The 12,470-nt window shown below is 41.9% G+C and overlaps 4 protein-coding genes across 5 annotated transcripts; 2 read left to right on the top strand and 2 right to left on the bottom strand.

Moving 5' to 3' along the window:
* Positions 1-254: 254 nt before the first annotated feature.
* Positions 255-1,759, bottom strand: LOC111599180 (inositol polyphosphate multikinase). Its single transcript, XM_023314765.2, has one exon. The coding sequence runs from the start codon at positions 1,546-1,548 to the stop codon at positions 526-528; it is 1,023 nt and encodes a 340-aa protein (XP_023170533.2). The 5' UTR covers positions 1,549-1,759; the 3' UTR covers positions 255-525.
* A 117-nt stretch (positions 1,760-1,876) lies between these two features.
* Positions 1,877-2,800, top strand: LOC111599182. Its single transcript, XM_023314768.2, has 3 exons — positions 1,877-2,053; positions 2,117-2,427; positions 2,484-2,800. Exons 1-3 carry the CDS (start codon positions 1,996-1,998, stop codon positions 2,574-2,576), a joined length of 462 nt encoding a protein of 153 aa, XP_023170536.2. The 5' UTR covers positions 1,877-1,995; the 3' UTR covers positions 2,577-2,800.
* A 368-nt stretch (positions 2,801-3,168) lies between these two features.
* On the bottom strand, positions 3,169-5,398 carry LOC111599181. 2 transcript variants are annotated; one of them, XM_023314767.2, is made up of 3 exons: positions 4,910-5,398; positions 3,564-3,965; positions 3,169-3,508 (listed from the first exon to the last, which is right to left on the bottom strand). In XM_023314767.2, the coding sequence occupies exons 1-3, from the start codon at positions 4,916-4,918 to the stop codon at positions 3,233-3,235; spliced, it is 687 nt and encodes a 228-aa protein (XP_023170535.2). In that variant the 5' UTR covers positions 4,919-5,398; the 3' UTR covers positions 3,169-3,232. The 2 variants fall into 2 exon arrangements, with proteins under 2 accessions (XP_023170535.2, XP_023170534.2); XM_023314766.2 differs by lacking the exon at positions 4,910-5,398 and having other exon boundaries at positions 3,564-4,018.
* Positions 5,399-5,769: 371 nt separating this feature from the next.
* Positions 5,770-7,491, top strand: LOC111599118 (homeobox protein orthopedia). Its single transcript, XM_023314679.2, has 3 exons — positions 5,770-6,067; positions 6,128-6,387; positions 6,448-7,491. The coding sequence occupies exons 1-3, from the start codon at positions 6,027-6,029 to the stop codon at positions 7,278-7,280; spliced, it is 1,134 nt and encodes a 377-aa protein (XP_023170447.1). The 5' UTR covers positions 5,770-6,026; the 3' UTR covers positions 7,281-7,491.
* Positions 7,492-12,470: the final 4,979 nt, after the last annotated feature.

Raw genomic sequence — 12,470 nt, 5'->3', positions numbered from 1 at the left:
GATTGATAAACTTTAATTACCAATTTGATTTGATTACTTCTTCTAATTACCGGAAATTACTTGAAATATATTTAATTACCAACAATTACTTGCAAATAATGTAGGAATTATTGAGCAATTGTTAAGGAATTTATTTCATTGCATCAAATGAATATGAACTTTTACTATGTAATTAATTTTATATTAATTCCGTAATTACTTTTGTGTAAATGCAGTTTAATACTAGCAGTTATGTATGCCTATTGCATTGGTAATTAAAGTTTAGTCTACTTGTATGCAGTTATTAGTTAATTACTTTTCAATTACATATTTAATTCAATGAGTAATGGTATTTCACTTTTGGCTTCGCTACTGAGCAATAGTAAAGTAATGGTAATTAAACTTGATTTATCAAGTAATTAAAGTTTGCCAAACGGTCTTTTCTTTTCAACTAGTTAATTACAGCTCTGCTGTGATCTAATCTTTTGGCTTAGTATTAATACAAATGTGTGTTGGACCCGCGGTTGAGGAGTCTCTCGGTGCCTGCTATCGATGGAGCATCGCTTCGACTATATCGATGAGGCTCTGCAGTCCAAACATATAATTATGATCCGGTTGCGCATCTTCGGCCGGGAAGATGTGTGCAAAGTCGATGCAACGTACGCGTATCCATTGCTTTGATTTGGTGGGCGGGATAGGATCTGAGGCATCCCCATGGAAGCCGTTGTGCTGCGACACTTTGGAGTTGGATGTGGCCAATTTCTGTAGCTGCTCGAAGTCGTAACAGATGAGCAGAGAGCTGGCATAGAAGTGAAGTAAACGCTGTCGCTTAAACCAGTTGCGTATGGACCGCAGCTGATTGAGCACCTCGTGGAGAAGTATATCGCTGGAGCTGCAGTTGGCATTGAAGAAAAGCGCCAATGCCTTATGAAAGCCCATCACATCCAGACTTTTGCCATAGTCTCGACCCTTTCGAATCAGTATAGTTTGTTCGGGTTGCTCTTCATCTGGGCAATAGACCTGAAAGCCGGGCAGGCAAAGGCCCAGATTCTGTTTGCATAGCACATACTTTTGCTCTTCGATGGCGCGCTTCTGCGCCGATGACAATGGATCCCAGGTGCGTCGGCCGATTTTTACATCCATGACACACGGTTTGGCCATGCCGTGTGTCAAATCTTCCAATTTGATAAATGTGTGCTCACGCTGATTAACAACCAGTTTGAGTTGGCCGTAATAGCGGGGGACGTGAGCTGCTAAGGCGGCGAGCAGTGACTGATCCGTTTCGCATTTCCCTTCACCTGTGCCATTCAGGTTATTGGCACCTGCGCCTGCATTGGCTTGTGTCGCAATTGCCGCCGCCAGTGACTCATAGAAATTGAGTTCACGCACGCCGCACTCAGGTTTGCCGAGCGGCTTGAAAACGCGGCCCTCGCCAGCATCTTGGAGAAGTCCGACGGCTGCCGCGTTGCTCGCTTCGAATGTGTGGCCAGCCACCTGGGTGAGCAGCTGAGAGTAGCCCATGGGTACAACGGGCGAGGCTGTTACCTTTTCTTGTGCTTTTTTGGCCATGTTCCGTCTGTCTGGCACCCAAAATCAAAAGCGACAGCAACAACTGCAGGAAAAACAGCGCAAAAACCAGAACAGTGTTGTGAAGTGCAGAACTGATAATAATAGTGGTTTTCTTAACTGGTTAAGCTCAGAAAAAACTGAAAACTGAAGCAAATGAGAAAAATAAATAATTGTAAGTTACTTTAAACTCTTGCAAATGCGTCTTAAGTTAAAGTGCAGCTCCTTACTTATGGCGGCAATTTACGAAAATCAGTGTTGAAAACTCTCTGCAGCAACTTGTTGTGCAGTAATCGTTATCGAGCAGTCGCCATCGATATCGGTCGCTGCTGTTGTGGGAGTTGTCCAATTTGTGTTGTTGCTTTTATAGGCATTTAAAAAGTTTATTTACCAATTTGTTATTGCATTTTATTATTGACTTAGCTTACAGAATTTACTGTGAGCAGCACTATGAAATCCTGGGAAATAGCTGTGTTGCTGCTAGCCGCCGCTTATCTGTGCAGTCAAGGTATGTTTACAGCCACACCTTAATTAAGAAACAAACGCAATGACACATGTGAAACATTTGCAGTGGATTTCGTACAGGGACTAGAGTGCTATGTGTGCTCCAATCAGACGGGCAACACAGAGAAGTGCCTCAACACGATCAAGACCTGTGAACCATTTGAGAATGTCTGCGGCACTGAAATACGCTGGGGCAGTCAGCCCTACTTCTCCGAGGGCGCTCTCAAGCAATATTATGTCTCCAAGCGCTGCATGACCAAGGAGCAATGCCAGTCGAAGCGCCGACGCTATATGCAAATGTATTGCACACACATCTGGTACGAGGATTGGGCATGCAACGAGTGCTGTCAAGGCGACAGGTGTAACTACTTCATTATCGTAAGTTGGGCGCTGGCCTAGGTTCTGTTTCCTTACTAAAATGCTAAATCTTGCAGAGCGGTGCGACGGGTCAGCAAAGCCACATGGTTAAGTTCTTAGCTCTATTACTGGGCGTTGGACTGCTCATAAGACGTACCATAATGCCTTAGAGCTCAAATGAAGCTAATATTCGGCATTGTCTGTTACGCACATTCACATTCCAAGGAAGCTAAGTAATCGTAATTTTAAATGTAATTGTAATACCTTCTCATTTTGTCCACTAGTTAGTAGTTACCACCGTATGCCGTCCATTTTATGTACATTTTGTATGTAGCTGACAAGCTCAAAGTGCCTTCACGCTCTCTTTTTTATGTATCTAAGGCTTGTTAAAGTTTTTAGTTTATATTTTAGATTGCAGAGGATTTTTAGATTGTATTTTATATATTCGCTCTTTATATATATGTCTGATATATACAGTGCAAAAGATTTCAGATATTATCTGTTTACATTAAATCTTCTTGTGATCACAATGTATCAAAAGAAAATGTTTGCTTCTTTAGTAAAAGCTCAGATGCCTGTTTCTGCTTTGCAATCTACAAATATAAGCTAATACTTTAACTTGTCCTTATTAGTGTTTAGTAAACGTACTCGAATCAAACAAAATTCTCGAAGATATTTAACACAAACCTTTTTTGGGTAACGATTTTTGAAATAGATAAACGTACAAACAGCTAAATAAAGCAACTTTGGTGTTTTCTTTAAGCGGTCTCTTGTGCAATTGTTTATATATTATATTTTGTATAGATCATAAAAGTTAATCATTTAGCTAGTTGGTGCAGAAGCAGCCTGCAGTGACGGTCACCGTCTTGAATTGCCATTGCCAGGGCTGTGTCAGCTCCTCGGGCATCCAGAGACGCGCTGGTGACGAAGCCACCTTTGGTGGCAGCTGGTCGGGAGCCAACGTTAGGACTTTCACCTTATACTCGAGCGGCTTGCAGTTGGAGCCTTGAGTGCACTTGGCATCTAGAGCTGGACGGGACTCGCAGATGGCGCTCATCAGATAGCGCGGAAAAGACGTGCTGCCCAAATCAATGAGATCGTTCTGCATAAACACAAATTTGAATATTTCTGTTATTAGGGCCTTCATCTCGGCTTACCATAACTTTGCAATCACAGCCGGCGGCATGTGCATCATTCCGTTTGCTGGTCAGCAAATCCTCGTAGAAATCATTGTAGTACATCGGTGGCAGTTGGTAGGGCGTCAGTGCCGCCTCCGTTGGACGCATAGTGGGTGACACAGCACCCTTATCGGCTGTGCGGCCAAAGAGCGCATTTAACATTTTGGATGTGCTTTGATCAGCCTCCGGTTCGACTGCATCAACTGGCTGTTCGCTGCCTCCATCACTGCCAACGCCGCCGCACTCTTGGACGCCCAGTAAACGACTGCAACGCTTGGGCATGCTGCGGGCGAGCATTGGAGCGGTCAGTTCGTCGTAGGCAACAAGCCGATTGCTGCTGACTGTGCAGCGCAGCGCCAGCGCCGCTAGCAAAGTGGCCATCTGCAAGCAAATTGTTGCATTAGTACACTGAGAGAAAACGTTGCACATATGTATTTCATGTCTTGATTTGAGCATATTCCTGTATTAGATCATATTTGCAGAAATTGTGGACTAGTTACAATGTTTTTATATACAGCAAATCTTGAACTTTGCTCTTAATTTTCTTTTCTTATTTAAAAGTTTAAATTTCTATTCTATAAGCACTTTTTCATTTGGGATAAAATTTATTTGAAAAATTTATTTTGAGATTTTGAACTTTATTCTTAATTTTCTTTTCTTATTTAAAAGATTAAATTTCTATTCTATAAGCACTTTTTCATTTGGGATAAAATTTATTTGAAAAACTTATTTTGAAATTTTGAACTTTGTTCCTAATTTTGTTTTCTTATTTAAAAATTTAAATTTAAAATTTCTATGCAATAAGCACTTCTTCATTTGGACTAAAAATTAATTGAAAATTTTATTTTGAGTGCAAACATTTTCTAAAATATTTATACTTAATGTGGCTTTGTTTAATTAGATGTATTTCATAAGGTTTGTTTTGCTGTTTTTGAAATGAAAAATATTACAAAATTAAGCATAGTTTTGGAGCTTTAAAACTTATATATATATAATATATATCTCTAATAGTTTTACGACTTCAAAGGTCTTGAATTTGTGGCCTCAATGTGCAAGAGTAAGATAAATTCTAAACACGTTTGAGTTTGATTTAAGATTTTAGAAGTTAAGTTTTGGTTTAGTTGAGTGGAAACTGAAAAGTTTTCCAACTCAAAAGGTTTAAGTACACATGAAATACGTTTTAAGTATTTCACTAATTAAGATTAGCAACTTTTTGTTGCTTAATTTAAAAACATTTCACTTTAAACTCGAGCTTAACACTGCTAGATCGAAATTAGAGTCTAAAATTGTTCAATACTTTTCACTATTTGCCGTGTTTGACTCACCCAGAGCATGGCTGGAACCGAGCTGCTGCCGAGTTTGGCTACTTTTGCGACTCTGATGGCGCTGGTGGGGCGTTTATATAGCCGCTGGCCAGCTGGCTGAACAAAGGCGGCCAAATGCTCGGATTACCTTTTGTGTGGGCCAGGCATGTCCATTATGGCCCGTCACCTGGACAGCATTTCCAGTGTGGCAGTGGCAACAGTAGCGGGAGCTGGCACAGCATCCGAGCCAAACAAAAGGCTCAACTGTTGACATAATAACAAAAGACTCTGGTGGTTGGGGTGCGGTTGGCCCCAAGTGTGGAGTGCCTATTTATAGCTGGACACTGGCTTTAAGTTTCAGCTACTTGAAGTGTTTATGCGTTTGCTAAAAAAAAGAAGGAAGAAGTAGCAACAAAAAGTGGGAATACCCAGTGACCCAGACATTTGTAACCGCCAACCACCCAACCACTCAGCAGCCAGCAGGCTAATAGCGACACTATGAGCTCATGGACTGCGCGTCTAGCACTAAAAAGTCAGGTGCATTTGCTGCTGCCCCAAGGGGTAGGTGCTAAGTGTGTGCGTGTGTGCGTGTGTGGGTGTGAGTGTGTGCGTGTGTGTGGCAGCTAGTTGTGGGGCTTCACTGTATGACGATAAAGTCGCGCAAACGCCAATCCACCCAGCGGCTCGTCAGTTGAATGCGCGTCGTTGCCCCGCACGGTGGGGCGCAGATATATACTATATATATAGCTAAATCTATTTATATATATATATATATATATATGTATATACCGTTTACAGTTGGACATGCACTGGCAGACACGTGCAAGCGCTGCTCAAACTGTTTGCGTTAAGGAGTTAAAGACCAGGACGATTGCCAAAAATATTTTCAGCTGAGAGAAAGTTTCGTGTTGTTATTGTTGTTGTTGCTGGAGCGCGTACAGTTATCCGCTTGACTTGGTGCAGGGGCGGAAGCCCTAGTTGTGTTGCCCCCTTGTTCTTGTTGCTGTTGTCGCTGGAAATCGTTAAAAAGCATAGAAAAGTTGCGACTATGTCACGAATCGTCGACTAAAAACCACGCTAGAAGAGCAAAGATAGATCTTTATACCAAGTCGCAGCCCAGTTGGCACTCAGGATACGCATGGACAAAGGCACAATGAAGCGCAAGCAGCGTCGATACAGGTGAGTGAGGCTGCCAGTTACAGGTGAGCGTTGTGTCTAACGAATGCCTCTGATCCACAGAACCACATTCAACACACTGCAGCTGCAGGAGCTGGAACGCGCCTTCCAGCGCACTCACTATCCGGACGTATTCTTTCGCGAGGAGCTGGCCGTGCGCATCGAACTGACTGAGGCACGCGTTCAGGTCTGGTTTCAGAACCGTCGAGCCAAGTGGCGCAAGCAGGAGAAGCAGGGCGGCGAGTATGAGAAGGGCGCCGGACTCGAGCTGGATGTGGCATTCGATGATAGCGCCGTGCTGGGTCAACTGGACAGCGCACTGGGTGAGTCGTTGGTTGGGCGATGATCAAGCAGAACATGGTCTAATGAGCTTTCGTTGGCAGCTGGCGGGGGCACGCTGCTGCCGGACACGCCGCCGCAGTCTTCCAATTCGCTGGACAACGAGCTGAAGGCGCCATTTGGCACAGGCTGTGTCTCGCCGTCCAGGCTGTCGCCCAACATCTTTCTCAATCTGAACATTGATCACTTGGGCCTGGAGCGTGGCGGCAGCGGCCTGTCCATGGAGTGGTCCACTTACCCGCCGTCCACAAGCGCCGCGCATGCCACACATCAGCACCAGCAGCAGCAGCAGGAGCAACAACAGCAGCAGCAGCAACAGCAACAAATGCAGCAACAGTCGCATCAGCAATCGGAACAGCAACAGGTCTGCACGCTGCAGCATCAGGCGCTGGCAAGCGCCTTCGGCGCCTCTCTCGATCTGGATCTGAACGAAGGCTCCTCGGCCTACGATGAGATGAAGTTTCTCAGCGTGGATCAGTTCACGATCGACAGCTTCAAGGCGGACTGCATACTCAGCATGGAGCACAGCCTGGCGCTGGATGACAAGCAGCAGCAGCCGCATACACTGATCAATTCGACGACCTTCGAGTCGCAGGATAATGCTGCACTGCATTCACTGTGCCTCGACGGCATGGGCGTTGGCTTCGGCGGCCTCTCACTGCTCTCCACCCACGTTGCGGACATTGCGGCTGAAGCGGCACCCAGGTCGCCGCCCTCGCTGCTGGTGCTAGACAAGACGCTGCCCTCGCTGAGCATCGGCGTGGATGGCATCAGTGAGCTGGTGGAGCAGCTACAGCAGCATCACCAACAGCATCATCATCATCCGCATCAGCATCAGCATCAGGATGTTGGCGTGGGCGGCAGCGACATAGTCTAATCGCAAAATTTTTGATTAAGCTAGACGAATTCATTAAGCATAGTTCATGTTGTACGATTCTAGCTATAATTATGGATGCATATGCTCTTTTCAATATGCGATGGGAGTTAACTTGATATCCGTCTAAAGTGGTTTGCAGCGCAGAGAGTTCTAGTGTTAACAAGATATTCTATATACTTGATATATATAATGAGATTATATTCCTCTTTCGATGAATTCTAATCTCCAACGATTCTAATTTTGATGCTTCATCAAAACACTTTGAGAAAGTCTTATATCATATGGTTTAGTTAGGTCAATGTTATTATTGAAAAGAGCATTTCGTCTTCGGCTTGCGTCGAGGTTAAACTTAATGTAATTCCTAGGTCATTTACCTAGGCGAATTCTAAATATAGCTAATGTTATACTATTGTAGATATGATTTTTAGCTAACAAGCTGATATGGTTTATATATATGTATATATATAATCTGTAAAGACTTGCACGTTTAACTTGCCGCACTTTTTTATATTCTGTAAAGTTTAGCTTTAATTTAAGCAACTTTATACGAAGGACACTCAGGAAAGCCTCGAAGCCTGAGCACATGAATTTCAAGTTATAAAACGAATTGATTCATGCACACGGAGAGTTTGGGTTTACTAAACAGCAATTTCTGTGAATCGTCTCGAGCTTTCAATTCTGTCGAATCGCAGATATCAACCTCTAGCTGTGAAGGACTACAAATCGTATTTACATATATGCATAGAGAGCATGAGCGAGCAGCGAATTCTGTGAAAATCTCTGAAAATCTGTGAAAGTTTCAGTAATCTGCTCAAGTAAAATCTTTTTTACTATTGCTACGACATTTCTTGCAGTGTATTTAAGTTAAATTCGTTTTTAAATAGTTTTTCTCTGGAAGCTTAGCTGCGATTCGTTTCCATATAAAACAGTTTTAACGCCTACTGCGAGTTTTAAATATAAATAAGAAAGCTTGCGACATGTCCTTGCTGCTCAACTAGCGCTCACTCGCTCTTTCCCTCCCTCCCTCTCTCTTGCTCTCTCCCTCTGCCTCACAAGGCTTAGCATTGCTTTCTGCCATACCTTGAGCTGTTATCGTGCCTAGCTCCTGCTTCTAAGGATTCCCTTGCACACTCAACTGTCTGTGCGTGTGTGTGTGTGTGTGTGTGTCGTAACAATGGACACCCCCAACCGTGTTTCATTTGGTATTTGTGGGTCGGATTAGAGCCAAAACTAATTGTATGATTTGTATGATGAATGGTTTTCGGGTTTCTCCAGTTTGTTTGCTTGCAAATAACATTTGCTTTTTCCAACAATTGCATTGGACTCTACCAGCATCACTGCAAACGACGTGTGCCCCACTTTTAGCACCTGGCTGTAATTTCCATTTAGCGTATCCCCAGTCATAAGCTAATAAGGCCTGAGCCGGGCAGCCAAGCTGCATGGCCTTGGGCAGCAGGTGGAGCCCAGTCGGAGCTTTATAAATAAGCCCAGCGACGCGATCCCTCGGCTCGGGCATTAACACCTTGCACTAAGCTCTTTGTGGATTTGTCTGTGCGCCCGACTCACAGTATTCCAGCTTATAGCCGGCTAATTGCGGCTGGGGCTGATGCACTCGACCCGGCGGAGTCCACCTGGCCACAGCTTCATCCCGAAAAATACAAAAAAAATGTTATTAATCCAGTTCGCTCGGTTGCCATTGGATAAGCCCCGTCGAAAAATGCCCAATAAAGTGCGCTGGGGTTTGATGGCGGTCTGGTCTGGTCCCTGATCCTGGTCCCCGTCAGGCATTGATCGAACCCTTTCACCTTTTACACTTCCCTCAGTTTGGGCTTTCTAAAACCTGTCAGACATGCACACATGATTTGAAATTAATCGAAAATGTTTCGTGCATGTTTTAAAGGATACGTCGTTGCTGAATTCAAAGCACTTCAGGCTGTATGCACAAGGACCACAAACTTTAATCGATAGTCAAATAAGCGTTGAGCAGCACCAGAGTCAAGTCTGGCCAAGTCTGGCCACGTGTGTGTGTGTGTGTGTCGCCTGCAAGGATAACAAGCAGCTGCCTTGCACACTGCACCTTCTCCCTCTCTCTCTCGCTTGGCCTGTTTCTCTCTTTCACACACTCTTCTATTGTTTGCTGTAATTTCTCTAACGTTTGTTTATATTTTATATCGAATTCGCCTCGGGCCGCATAAACGCAATAATCGCACATTTTATGGATTAAACTCACCTGCTCACCTGCTAATCTATTAAAAATTTACCGCCAGCACCAAAAATGTCTGCTTTGTGCGTTCAGCTATAATTGAAGTTTTTCATTTCTCTTTTCTCCCTATCAATGACATGGTCGAGCTGCATTGCATGGAGTCTTGTGTTTTGGCATAGAAAAAGAAAAGTTGAAATTGGTTATGCTCTGCTTTAAGATAGAGACTTTTTTCTGGAATTTTGAGAGATGCAGATGGAATTTTTCATAAATTTTATTTGCCCAAAAAATTAATGTTATAAATTAGTTTAGCAGATTTTTAAGAGACTTTTAGTGAAAAATTTATGGCGATAACTTATTTAATGTAGATTTCAGAATTATGAACTCAGCTGCAAGACTTATTTATATAGTCAACTATATACTTTTTATATACTTAACTAGTCCTATGTGCTTACTTTGAGCTTCCACTAAATGATCGTGGCATCTAGACAACAAAGAACTGCTATAAAAGGAATATAAATATATATTTATAAAACTACATAAGAAAATATTAATTAGTTATTAAAGAGCTTAACTCTAAATATTATTAATAAATTCCGTTGAATGACTGATTGTTGGAAAAACTATGAAATTGACAGACTTTGATGAGCACTTTTAACTATTGCATAGCTGCCTCCTTTCTGATTAACGGCTGCTTAATCAACTCACAATATATGATTGACTGATTGAATAATAGACAGATAGACTCTCACAACTTACTTATTGACTGACTGCTGGGGTTCTAGTCTCACAGATTGATTGAGACATATAAAACTGGTAAGAGGCAAAGCAAATAGTCAAATAAGATTTACAAGCCTTCCGACTAACCAATAATCAAAGCAAAGTGCAATTTCTATAACTATTCTCAACGACAACGGCTTGACGATTGAAGATCAATTAATTTACATGAAACTGCCATTCAATATACATAACCAAAGTATTACGCTGTAGAAACAGTTTCAGTCAGAGTATTTTAGAATGAATTAATAATGGGTTTGGGTTGAAAAAAAGAGGCGGATATATCGAAATATTCGAAATCAGAAATCAGAGCCTTTAACCAAATGAGTTATTCATTATGGAGTTATTCATTTGAGAGCGAGTCAGCGCGCTCTGTCGACGGAATATTAAATAATGAAATATTAAAATCAATGTGCAATGTGTTTGTATGGTGTGGGCGCGCTGCGTGGGCGTGGCAGTGTTCACATTGCCCAGTCCGCAGCAAACGAGAAGGTGTTCATGTGAATAAATTGCAATTAACAATATTATTTTTTATTTCAACAAACGAAACGCTGAAGCTATCCGTCATTTACACAGGGACTCGCACATAAAAAACGGCTCTCATTTAATTAAAGGCAAATTTAATGGGTAAATATTTCATGTGCCACACATAATGGTCTTTATGCATATACACACACATATGTATATGTATATATGTGTTTAAATGGGGGTAAAAAAAATATGACGCTTAAATGTTGGTATAATTTTTATTTTAAAAACAAAAACTTTATGCGCTGTGTATGCCATGTAAATATGATGTAAAGGATATGGCGGGGGAGCATACAGCAACGTATATTAAATTTCGTGTTGATAGAGTCGAAAAAAAAGACAAAAAAAGAGAGGAAGCAAAATAATAAAATACGAAGCGTGCACTAGAAAAACAAAAGAAATCAAATTGAGTAAAGAAATCAAAATTAATAGACTGCAAATATTTGTAAATTTTTACACGAACTATTAACAAGGCTCACACAAGCTGAGACCGAAAATTAAGGGTAGCCTGAAATACGAGACTCGAGATGTCATTGACAGGAACGGATCCAAATAGTAAAAGCAGAAAAGCAGAGACCTATGCAAATAGTCTGTGTTAGTGAGGGACGGGGCATACAAAATGGCGACGGCAACGAAATCAAACATGGATGGTATAGGGGTGGGGGGCCAGTGTGATGCGTGGAGAATAAATTTGAATTTTGGTCACCTGACATGAACTCTAGAACTGGTCAAAGGAAAATAACAAGACAAAGATGTCAAAAAAAAAAAAAATACACACAAAACAAAGGACAACACACATGACAAAACTGGTCAAGATGGCAACTTCGATAGCGAATGGCATGACAACAACAACAGCAGCAGTAATAGCAACAACAAATAACGGCAAAAACGCTGGCACGACAAAGTCATTGTTAAAATGTCCATTCAACTGTAAATTGCAAAATACAAAACAAGTAGCTGAAGCGAGGCGGCTGAAGAAGAGCAGGCTGAAAGTAGCTTGACAAGTGCCGTTACTAAAATGCTAGAAAAGGGCTCTATATGCTAGACAGAGATAGCTGCATTGCAAAAGTATGCTTATATGTATTTGTGTGAGTGTGTTGGTATATTGCAAAAATGCAAATGAAATCAGACAACAGTTGAAACAAGCTAAAGAAGAAGAACAAGCAGCAGCGAGCGTAACAGAGATGGCAGATTGCGGCAAATACACTTCAGAATAATAGCAATAGCTTGTTGGTTAGGCGACGATATGTTATTTAAATAGATGAAAGACAAATTGAAGTCCTGTGTTAAACATTTGTATTATAAATACCTTATACATGCATACAAATCCATGTTATACTTACCTAAAGTCCACAACTTCTAACTTTTTCTCTAAGTGTAACTCATATATGTAGCTAATGGATATAGATATGCAGCACACACCTAAATGGCTTGCCTTGTGGGCTGCCATATCAATGCCTTTTAGCTATGCATATCTATATAGCTATCTTTATATATACCCAAAGCTCAATGGCATCTATTTCTACCTCCTTTTCCAGCTATTGGCATGTAAATTGGTTTTGGTTCTTGTTGTCAAAAGGATTCCCCTTAAGTGCGCCCATTTGCTATTGACCAAGCATTGGCCTCTGGCTTTTGCCCTTGCCGACCTGAAATTTGTATCTTGGCCAGAAGTTTTGGGATGCCAT

Source organism: Drosophila hydei, unplaced genomic scaffold (assembly GCF_003285905.1).
Source record: "Drosophila hydei strain 15085-1641.00,03,60 unplaced genomic scaffold, DhydRS2 tig00008114-arrow-pilon, whole genome shotgun sequence".
Taxonomy (NCBI): Eukaryota; Metazoa; Arthropoda; class Insecta; order Diptera; family Drosophilidae; genus Drosophila; species Drosophila hydei.
Note: the sequence above shows the minus strand (reverse complement) of the source record. Positions and strands in the feature narration are given on the sequence as shown.

Excerpts from the sequence above, each read along its gene's own strand:
- LOC111599181 (XM_023314766.2), bottom strand. The coding sequence starts at position 4,013 with ATGTGCAACGTTTTCTCTCAGTGTACTAATGCAACAATTTGCTTGCAG. Across the intron at positions 3,509-3,563 it reads GCTGTGATTGCAAAGTTATG|AACGATCTCATTGATTTGGG; the intron begins GTAAGCCGAGAT and ends GTGTTTATGCAG.
- LOC111599182 (XM_023314768.2), top strand. The coding sequence starts at position 1,996 with ATGAAATCCTGGGAAATAGCTGTGTTGCTGCTAGCCGCCGCTTATCTG. Across the intron at positions 2,054-2,116 it reads CGCTTATCTGTGCAGTCAAG|TGGATTTCGTACAGGGACTA; the intron begins GTATGTTTACAG and ends AAACATTTGCAG. Across the intron at positions 2,428-2,483 it reads GGTGTAACTACTTCATTATC|AGCGGTGCGACGGGTCAGCA; the intron begins GTAAGTTGGGCG and ends TAAATCTTGCAG.
- LOC111599180 (XM_023314765.2), bottom strand. The coding sequence starts at position 1,548 with ATGGCCAAAAAAGCACAAGAAAAGGTAACAGCCTCGCCCGTTGTACCC.
- LOC111599118 (XM_023314679.2), top strand. The coding sequence starts at position 6,027 with ATGGACAAAGGCACAATGAAGCGCAAGCAGCGTCGATACAG. Across the intron at positions 6,068-6,127 it reads CGCAAGCAGCGTCGATACAG|AACCACATTCAACACACTGC; the intron begins GTGAGTGAGGCT and ends TCTGATCCACAG. Across the intron at positions 6,388-6,447 it reads TCAACTGGACAGCGCACTGG|CTGGCGGGGGCACGCTGCTG; the intron begins GTGAGTCGTTGG and ends TTTCGTTGGCAG.